Source organism: Cynoglossus semilaevis, chromosome 6, assembly GCF_000523025.1.
Source record: "Cynoglossus semilaevis isolate Cse_v1.0 chromosome 6, Cse_v1.0, whole genome shotgun sequence".
In the NCBI taxonomy this organism is placed as follows: Eukaryota; Metazoa; Chordata; class Actinopteri; order Pleuronectiformes; family Cynoglossidae; genus Cynoglossus; species Cynoglossus semilaevis.
The window spans coordinates 10,646,621-10,657,786 of NC_024312.1; the positions used below are offsets into that span (position 1 = coordinate 10,646,621).

Genomic DNA, 11,166 nt, shown 5'->3' on the forward strand with positions numbered 1-11,166 from the left:
TTCTTGTGATGAGGGAGTGTGGAGCAGGTCGGCTTATCGTCTTCTGCTCTCTGAAACAAAGCACATTCACCAGACAGAAACACCACAGTTAGACTCTGCATTCAGAAAGTGTCTTCATACATCTTCACACACATTTCTGTTGATGTTTGATGTTTGAACCACTTGTCATTGCAGACGCTTAAAGGCACTTTAACTGTCAACAGATTGATAACATCAATTTTTCTTGTTTGTTCTGCAACAAAAGCACAACAACATGAGCAAAGAAAGAGTGGACAGAGGCCAAAAGTGATGGTAACCCCTGCAGTACCAGCACTGTCCAGCAGAGGTAGGCACGTTTACACATGCATTTAAAAAAAATCTTTTCTTGTGACCTATTTAATAACTGTGTGTAGTAACAAGTAACATTGTTTCTTAGTAAAACTCTAAATCGTATCCTCACTTGCAAAAATTGTTTAGCATTATTTAGCAATAATTGCAGTATAAAATAGTTCATTTATTTATTATCTCAGCTGTTTATTCGGTCTATTTTTGAACTGCAATAGCTCAGAATAATGAAACCAGCAAACTGGTTAGTTATAATGCTAGGAAATGGCAAGATAATTTCTTTATTTCTATAGCATTATGCTACACTTATGTACTATATTTTATACTCTTTATACCAGCTGCTGTACTTCACTTTTCCCATTGTGGGACGAATAAAGAACTTCTTAAAGTACTTAAAAGACAAAGCTGCACAAAAAAATTCAAATGCAAAAAAAAAAAAAAATAACGGCCAAAGGCTCAAACTAATGTTTAGTATTTCATACAAATTCCTGATATCTGAGTATTCAGAGGATGAAATAATACTGATCACATGGAAACTTATCAAAGAAGAAAGTTCATATTTACAACTCGACAGACATAAGACACATGCTTACACTTCAATATAATATAATATAATAAGTGCAGGGATCCCAGCCAGAGACATGTTTGTGTCCTTGTGGTCTTAGTAGGCTACGTTAGCCTAGCTTATTGAATAAGCAGCTATATATAGACCGAGTTGTTTAAGCTTTTAACTATATCACTGTAATGAAATCACAGTAAAAGAAACGTCCTCCAGTGGCTCCTTCAAGAGTACTTCGACTGGAGGCAACTGTCTGGTTTTTCTCTGATAAAAACACACAACACAACGCCTTTTCCATTTAGTGCTACGTACTGAGCATTTTCAGCTCATGAGACTAAACTATTAACACTGTGCAGAGAAATACATTTAAATCTTTTGGTGATTGGATCACATCACTGTCAGCGGTGTGACTCTCTAACAGTGCGACGTCATGATCTCCGGTTTAAGCAGACGCCATTTAATATTTATTTTCCACTAAGAAGAAAAGGCAGCAATACTGCAGATATTTACTAGTTCAATAACCACTTCCTGCCTTTTTCAGAGAAAAAAACCCTCCCAAACATATAGTGTGTACTGTTTTATGTGCTGCTGATCTACAGCTTCATTACTTCAGGGCATGTTTCCTCAGTGCTGTGCTGTTTGTGTGGTACGCTCTCATTTCTGTGAAAGAGAATTTGAAATCATGATTGCTAATGCTGGGAGTTTTAGGTGGTTGGATGGTTTCCTGCTAGACACTCATTCATTATTTTTATGCTATATTAATATTTCAAAGAGGAAAAGCTAGTTTTTTGTGCAGCTTTCTCAGAAGACTGTAAAAGTTTTACTTGTGGTTTCTTTGAGCCATTTGTCAGAGTTTTGTCACCAACTCTGTGTCATAGCTGTGTAATTTCACCTGTTCGTTCTCCTGTTCCTCCTGTAAGGCAGCTAATTCCATCTCCTCTCTCTGCTGCTCCTCCAACATTTCCATCTTCAGCTGCTCCAGGAACTCACTGTGCTCATCATCCAGCCAGGCCTCCTCCAGCTAAGGTGCAAAAGAGGGAGAGTGTGTGACAGAGTAAAAGAGGGGGAGAGAGGTGAGAGTGTTGTTTGTTAGTGCCTACAGCTTGTATCTCAAAACAAATGTCACAAATGACTGACTATAATGAGATTTCCTGTAAAATCACCCGGCGTAGATTTCAAATAAGAAGTGCACAGTTCTTAAAGAACATTTCCAAACGTGTCCTGATCTTAACATCCAGCCAGCGTGACTCAACGGACGTGACGCTCATCACCTTTCACCCACTTCCTCTCCTCCATCCATCATCTGTTGTTCTGCAAGTCTGTGAGTCAAATGGTTTCCATATCTGAGGAGTTCAGATTTACTGCTGAGACACATTTAATTACAAAGAGACGACTACTGCTCCTGGCTCATCTGCACTGCGGCAGAGTTGCCTCCACTTACTCGCCATCGGCCTTGGGCCTGATCTCACTCCACATTAGCATGCCATTAGCTTTTATGGCTCAGAGTTGGAAGTCAATTACAGTGGCGCTACATAAAAATAAAACATGGGGCGTCTCCGTAGTGGCCTCCACCGGGGAGTGGTTGTGGCGTTGGAGGGGGGAGGGTTGGGGACAAACTGAGTTTTACTCTGAACAAATACACAGTGACTGACTAAAGTACACAGAAGCGATTTGCATGAATTAAACATCAACACATTCTTACCTGCAGCTCAGGTCTAGCGACCAGCAGAACGATGTTCCTGCACTCGTCGTTGGAGAGAGCAGCCATGGCCTCCTCCCTGTCTTGAACGTCTTGGCCATTGATCTGCAGATGAAATGCAAACATAATAATTACACTCAAGGTGAACACAAACAAGCAAACATTTAGCCTTTGCATAATTTCATTCCCATTTGCACACAGACAATAACGCCTGTTTCCGCCTCCCCAACACAAAAGACTGAAAAAAACCAATGCGCAGTAATGGTGTTGGCAGACAATAAAACCATTTTGGTGAGAGTGCGATCCATCTTCACTGCTCTAAAACAAGGCATCAGAGATTATGAATGGGACAGTGGTCCTGGGCCGACACCGCTGTTGTCTCCCGCTGTTGTACATACATCTCACCGTACAATTAACTGGCCACTGACAGGGGGCGTCCATCTTTGTTGCAGACAGACTAATGGCCCTCGTCGCTAGTAGATAATAGCAGCAGAGTGGTCACCAGTCCCACAAACAAACGTACACACACACACGCGCGCACACACACAGAGACTGTTATTTTGTGTTTTGTAAGTAATTCACCTCAACATAACACATTCCCTAATACTCAATTTTTAAATATACAGACAGTCCCCAAGATACGAACAAGTTACGTTCCAGATGGTGGTTCATTAGTTCATAATGTTGGGAATTTGCTTTTTTTTTTGTTAAATATGGTCTTATATTCTGTGTACATGTCTGGGTAACACTGTGTAATGTAATAATTTTTAGGTTAAAACTATGCTTTAGAGTACACACTTCAGTACACATACACAATATACTGCAACGGTTATTAATAAAGCACAATAAATAGCCTGTAATAATGTCATTAATGGCAAACAAATACTGTAACATTGAAAGACTTTAAGAATCTTATCAACAGCCATGGTTGATAAAGTACATTAATCTAAAACTTGAGAAAAAAATCTGGGAGCGCAACAGTACGGATGTTAGCACGGCAGGAGGTGGAAGAAAACGACATGGTGCCGCTCTCACTTGGTATACTGCCACCTGCTGTGGGTAGTGGCCAAAAGTGATACTAATCGGGTGGCACACAGTGTACTGAGTTTGAACCTGTGGACGAGCGCCGAACTACACATCCCTGAAAGTTAGCAACTTCAAAGTTCGTAACACGGGCACTCACTCCATACATTACCTTTATGCCAACTGTAATCTGACCCTAGTTCTAATCCTTTCCCTAAATGGGAACCTGCAAAGTGCGAAAAAAACACTCTCACACAGAGCCAGGGTTTAATGAGTTGTGAGGACCTGACATTATGAAGTCCTACTGTACCTGGAGGATCCGATCCCCTTCTCTGATGCGTCCATCCCTGGCTGCGATGCTGTTTGGACTGATCTGTCAAAACATGGTAAAAAAAAAAGGTTGAAAGATAAGAATGATTTGTTCTGCCTTAGTCAAGTGATTTAATGAGAACCACATCAAACATTTACAAAGATGTCACCCAGCTGGACACGTTGAGACATTCATTAACAGCGTGCTCATCATACAGTGAAGGTGTTTCCCTACTGTAACTAAGTGTCTGGTCACTTTAAATCCCCCTTCAGCTCACCATAAAGGCCAGAACCAAATGAGTTATCACCTTCATCTTTAAACTCCTCGACTGAATACGCCTCAGTTGCTACATCTTGGCGTGTTGATGGAGTGTAAAACCTCCACGTATAGCAACTCGGTATATAACTCACCGCCAATACATGATGCTCCTGCTCATCCCGTAAGACATTTCAATGGACGGGGGGGCAGAGCGTCCGTTCATTGGACAATCAATCGCTGTCTTATAGCCATTCTTCTCATTCTCTCTCATATCAGTTGGAGTCTATGGAGATGGTGAGCTGCTTTGGCTCTCCATCTTCATAAGAGCTGAAGCACTCACTGAACTGAGGGAGGTCAAACATCAGGGATAGGAAAAGAGACTGCAGGTTCTACCTCAGAAGAAAGCCTCTCTAACAGAGGTGTCTCAACAGGGGGTTTGCAAAACCTTGGAGGGCAAGGAGGTACTGCAGGGTGGTCACGAAAAGCTTTGAAAACCTCCGAAATAATCAGAGCAAACAGCAATTCCTTTTATACCAAACATGAATTTTGATCCAGTTCCTTCATTTTTTTTCTCCTTGACCAAAAGCAACACTGATTTAAACTGATACTTAGAAAACAATAGCAACAAGGGGTTTGAATTATTAATTTTTGATTCAGATAAAGCATGATGCTTTGCACTAGAAAACCTTCAGAAACACTTGGTTATTTATGCACAAAGTGAAAACTGCCCCACAGGTCGGGCTGCTGCTGTTATTCTCTTCCGTTGTTCTGTGATACTGTGAAAAGAAAACATGCCTTTGCATGATTGGATGAGACTCCAACCCTCAGAACACAGAAAAGAGCAGCAGACACTTCATGGACCAGCGGACAAAGAAATTCACTCTTTTTACCCGAGAAATGGGAAAATTGACTTCAAAGAGTAACGACAACACTGTCAGTCAACACAAGCTGCAACGACGGAGAAAACTGCACCTGCTCTAACATGACCTTGCAATGATCTTAACTTTGTGTTGAGGCCTTTTCAGTTTTATTATTTTATTTTTTTTACATGATCAAAGTACATAACATCAACCTGAAAACAGTACAGTAACGGTGACTTTCAGACTCAGACTCATCTAAATGCAGAACCCTACTCTTGGTGCAAGTTTTTTCGAAGTGTGAACACCCAACAAAGCTGCTAGCAGCCACAGACGTCAGTGATTTATATTCCACTTGGCTTTCAAAGCAGGGTCCAAGTCTATTCAAATGTATGGGTTTGTTCAGTTAGGGAGAATAGGGAACATTCTTCTCTTTGTTACCAACAAGTGGGCAAAGACCAGAGGTCAGTTGGCTACCATTTATCACAGAGTACCAGTCGGTGTCTGCTCTACTGAAAGGACTGGCTGCTGGGCTGACAGTTTCTACAACAGTGTGGGACACAGATAAATGTGCGACGTCAGACAAGGACTCAAGGTCGAAAAGAAAAAAAGTAGGTTTAATCCACCTTTACGGCAAATACTAAAGAATTCTACAACAGCTCCCTCTAGGTTAGTTTTGTGTTAGGTTGATGAAAATGACTGTCACCCACCTCGCTGACATAGATGGCTACGTCTTCCTCCTCATCCGTCCTGTAGCACAGTGTCAAGCCCAACTTCTCTTGGCTGTTGAGTCGAAACAGTTCCACTTCCTACATGTAGACAAGATGGGGAAGAACCAACGTTTTTAAAAAAGGATTGAACTTTCTGTGTAGTTTAAAGAGAACAGACAGTTTCAACAGATGCTGCTTCGTGTCCTTCACTTCTGTCTTTCCTGTTCGCAGACCGACCATCATTTTCAATTTAACGCCTGTAAATAAAAAGTGGACACAGCCATCTGTTGAACTTAGTGAAGCCTGACCACGTTAGGATAGATTACTCTCCTAAATGAGGACTCAGGAGGAAAACTTGTGGAGTGAACTTTGAACCTCACTGACATCTTGGATTCGGTGGACCAAGTAGATGTTTGGATGGTCGTGATGTCCAGTCAAAATTACTAACACACACATGCTGATTGATTTAGAGTTTCTTTTTTAAGTTGGATTCTGATTTCAACATAAGGTCTTAACCAAATGAATGAACAAACGTACCTACTGTAATAAGAGTGTATTCATAGGTTGCAAAGTTCATCACCTTTGTCATACTGTAGGTAAAAGTCAAAGGTCAACATGGTACGATAGACATAAAAGACATTTCCATCAAATTTAAACATTGTAACAGCCTTAGAAAAGTAAAAAAAAAAAAAAACAGCTTACAGTGTTTACACAACCACACCTGCTTCACTTATTTAATCAAACAGCTTTTTTCATGGTTCTACCCTTGAAAATCAACTTATTTTTCAAGAGCTGCCGAATCTCTTCTGAGGTTTATGCGTTTGATCATGAAAGATGTTCTCAGCTCACAGAGTCGGGCTTTGATGAATGTCAGAGGACTACAAGTGTTTTTCAAGTTGTTGCCAAGTTCCAGAGTGTAAATAAACTATAATTATGGTAATGGTGCCAGATATTTATATATGCCGTGGTACAAAAAAGATTTCTCATCATCCTGTGGGGAAAAGCTAAACAAGCTATTGACTTGCAAATCAAGGCTTGTCCAATTTCCCACGAGCCTCTGGCAACATGGCTTGGTACCCTGGTGCCCACATGATTTCTTCATTAAAAGTCCATGTACAGTATAGGAGATTTGATTAACTGTACCACAACATGAGTGTGTGAGCGAGTGCCACTGTTCCTAACCCTACATACAGATTTGTATTGATCCACACCCAACCACTAATTCACATGAACCACTCTCCCCCGGTTTGTCTCCCCCAGTTTCCCACAGCAGAGGAGCAGCCACAGGCCCAGCAAACCAGGGCAGTGCTCCATCTCCGAACACTGAAACATACCATGGGTGTTGGGGGGGAATCGAGTGTGAAATGGCCTCTCCTCCCAAGGTCTTCATTAGAGCAGAAACACACCAACTCTCAGCAGCAGGAGTGAGGTGAGGCTGGGTTGTAGGGGGAGGAGGGGGTGGCTAGTGAGGCTCGGGGGGGTCTGACACAGAAACAGAGAGATTCATTTCCTCTGTGACAAATGTTGCTTGGCTGCTTACACGTGTCACATGTGGTACAGCTTGGTAAAGGGGGTGGGAGGAGGAGGTTGACCATGGCTGGATGAGATGAGGTGAGGAGAAAAAAAGGCCAATACTGCTGCGGTAGAGCTGACACCTGGTACCCCCTTGTCCCACCTTTAAAGCTGTTTATGACCCTCCTCACCCCCTGCCCCCTTCCTCATATATACACACACACATAAACACACACACATAAACACACCTTCAGGTCCAATTGCTATTTTCTCTCTTTCTCCCCAGTTTCCCATTCCCACCCACACTTTTCTAACTCCTTTTTTTCTACACATCATCAACATATTTTTGGACCAAGAATATACTGCTGCTGCTGCTGCTGTGGTTGGTAAGGGAAGGAACAGGCCATGGTGGCAGTTGTCGTGACATGTTCAGCAAGAATCACTCCTTGTCTGTTTAAGATTGATTTTAAACAGTTAGTGTTGTGTTTTGATCAATGCCAGGTCTAAGCCAGCTGCCTGTCAATACGGATGCACCACACATAGCATTACGTTAGCTTTAAACCTTTGGTTGTAAAGACACCATGGGGCAGAACTATAAGGGCATTTAACAATTGTTTTTAAAGCAGCTCAACCAGGATGTTCTTGAACTGAACGTCCTAAACTCTGTGTGACTGGATGCTTTGTTTACATCGGAAGTTGTCCACTGAACCACATCATTGCATATTATTGTGATGTAATGACTCTAAGGCATATAAAATAACACAATGACAAAAACAGAAATGTTATATTCCACTGTGGAGAGAGTGTTATCTGTTGCCATCACAGAAACTGTTGAAATTCAAATCTGTGTGGAGTTTACAGAGTTTACCTCTGATTGCATCATAATTCATACATAAGAAATGGATGAAGCCGGTCTGTTTGCAGCTATCTGTACAAAGTAAGGAGACAGGAGGTTATGAACTTGATAAAGTTGTAGTTTGTCAAGTTTTGAAGTCATACAGAGTCAACGTCTGACTAGATTTTTAACACCAGTAACCATTTAGTTCAAGGGTTGTTGAGTATAGTGGCTGCTTTTAGGTGTTCTGTGATAGAAAGTGGAGCTAATTCATAAACGAACCTCCTGCTGGGGTAAAAACACTGACGACTGACAGGTATGATTTATGATGGACAGGTATGTGACCAACACACAGTTACTACAAAGCCTGAGAATTGGTATTTGGATAGTGAGACAGTGGTGCAATTATAACAGAGTAATGGCATTCAAATGTAGTTTCATGGATCAAGTGTTGCTAGAAAAAATATCTTGTTTACAAAAACAGGTTATTAAGCCTGGTTCACACATAAAAATATAGAATTACATGTTGTTTTAAGCTCTAAACTGATGTGACATATGTGCAATTTTTCTTCTTTGAAAAACAGAGAATAATACAGTAATAGAAGTATTGATAGTGCTAAAGAAATCCGCCACTGGCTTAACAAAAACCTTCCCGATGAAGTTTTTCTGTTATTGCTGTTAAGAATATTCCTGGCCACACGTTTCTTGATGCAACGGAGCAGTCATGGAGGTAATGTGAGCTACAGAGACAGCGCACACCCTGCATGTTAATATGATGTGAGGAATATCTTTAGGAAATGCTGAAATCAGAGGCAGTGTCTTGGAGACACCCGTCTAAAAATAACCCACGCAAATGAATTGGTGGGAATGAGGCAGAGCAGAGGAGTGAGCAGGTAATGGATAATTCCTCTGTGTTTCTCTGTAGTTTTGAGTCAGTTCTCTTGTCTCGCAGAACAGCACAGTTGCGAAAAGTAATTAGCATAAATATTCATCTTTGCAGTAGATAAATGGAAAACACAGCAGTGTATGAAAAACTGGAAAATACGCCTGCTGTCTATACCTGATGTTTTTGGTTTCTATCTTAAAGACAGTATTGTGTAGAATAAAAAATGACACCCACTCAGATCCCTCAGTAAAAGCTTTTCCTCATCATACATCAAACACACATTAAAACCCCAAGTCTCCTCTCTGACTCCCCCGCTCACCCCTCTCCTTTTTATTTTCTCCTCTGAGGTGAGTCTCTCTCTGCCCATCAGGCAGGAGATTGCAGCGTAGCAGGAAGAAGAGAACTGATAGAAAATTAACCAGTGATGGCATGATTAGTGGAAAGATTGGCGCCCACCATCAAAGCACGCTGGATGCTGCTATAATAACAGCCCTTTGATTAGTAATAATGGAAAAAGCAGTTGTAAATGCATGGACGGCTACGGCTGACACGTCTGTGAGCAGACAGTGTCATCAGACCTCAAATGGAACTAATCAAAGAAATCTTGAAAGCATGTTTCTACACGGTTTGGAAATACAAGATGTGATATCTTTTTTTTAAAACATGTGACTTTAAGGATGAGATCTAGAGGTAATTTAAGCAGTAATCTAACATTAAAATTGTGGTGAATTTTTACTAATACCATTACAAACTGTAATTTATTTTGAGATATTATAAGTTGATTTGCTCAAGATATTTCACTTAAGGCTGTTTTTTTTTACCATTGTTTTTGAATCAAAGTGATCACAAAGAATCATTCAAGACTGGAAATGTGTCATGGACTCCTTCATTGTTATCGTTAGACTGGTTTTTTTATTTTATTTTACTGTATCAACCAGAATCAGTGTCTAAGGAGCAGCAGAGAAAAAAAAACTGTTGTTTTAGCTCTGAAGCCACAGCTACTGCTGCTGGGGTCTGAGGTTGAGGCAAAGACCGTCACACCAACAAAACAAAGAAATAATGAGCAACAGCGAGAGCTTTTTGTAGGTTTATCCAATTTCACAGCTTCCAGTGTACAGCTTACACTGAGCCACACAGCTTCTGCCTGGAACTAGTCTTAACCATGTGGCAAATGTAAAGTCATCCAAGCAGAGAGCATCTCATTTACACTTTCAGTTAAAGTAGCTGACACTAAAGTTGCGTAAGATCAAATGATAACATTTTATCCCTGTCACAACTTAATGATTGTTATTAATTCATGTCAATACAATCAATCATAGTAATCTAGTTCAAAGGTTCTAGGATTCATTTTAGACTATCAGATTTAAAGGTTATTTTGGATTGCTTTAAATATCTACAAATGGGATGTTAGAAAGGCTACATTGTCATCCATCAGTTAGTAGTGCCACCTTTCACTCTAGTTAGTAGCCTCTGCACCAAGATGGCTATCCACACAATGCTACCGTGAGAAGCCACACAACTGATATCAACTTAACAATAGTGACTCAAGAGTCAAGCGACATGATAAAGAGACTAACTTATATTTTTTAACCTTATTTTATTAAATGCAAGTGTATGCTACAATATAGCATCTATAGCATTTTCTGCTAGGGCAGCACTGTGGCTTTGGGATACCCATGAGCTAAGTTAGCATGAGGTGTGTAAAAACCGTGTGTAGAGTTTTAGGTTTTAAAATTAGGCAACAAATTCAAGCCTTAAGCAGAGGAGGTCAACTGATATCAACTTAACAATAGTGACTCAAGAGTCAAGCGACAGGATAAAGAGACTAACTTATATTTTTTAACCTTATTTTATTAAATGCAAGTGTATGCTACAATATAGCATCTATAGCATTTTCTGCTAGGGCAGCACTGTGGCTTTGGGATACCCATGAGCTAAGTTAGCATGAGGTGTGTAAAAACCGTGTGTAGAGTTTTAGGTTTTAAAATTAGGCAACAAATTCAAGCCTTAAGCAGAGGAGGTTACCTCTTTTTTTTTAAAAAAAAAAAAGAAAAAATAATTTCAATGCTTATCTTCATATTAAAAAGTGTGAATAAAAGTTCATTAGGTATAATTACCTCAGAAATACTTGTTAAATCACTACGTAATATAACACTAAAAAGAAAATACCGTGATATTATCTGTATGATAAGC

General features: G+C 40.3%; 1 protein-coding gene across 1 annotated transcript in view; it reads right to left on the bottom strand.

Annotated features, from left to right (window-relative positions):
* Positions 1-11,166, bottom strand: part of LOC103380124 (PDZ domain-containing RING finger protein 4) — a 47,835-nt gene that overhangs the window by 5,535 nt on the left and 31,134 nt on the right. The window contains 6 exon segments of the mRNA XM_017033370.2: positions 1-2; positions 5-50; positions 1,776-1,904; positions 2,586-2,687; positions 3,916-3,978; positions 5,741-5,839. The exon segment at positions 1-2 is cut by the window's left edge and continues 5,535 nt beyond it. Coding sequence (XP_016888859.1) covers positions 1-2; positions 5-50; positions 1,776-1,904; positions 2,586-2,687; positions 3,916-3,978; positions 5,741-5,839 — 441 coding nt within the window.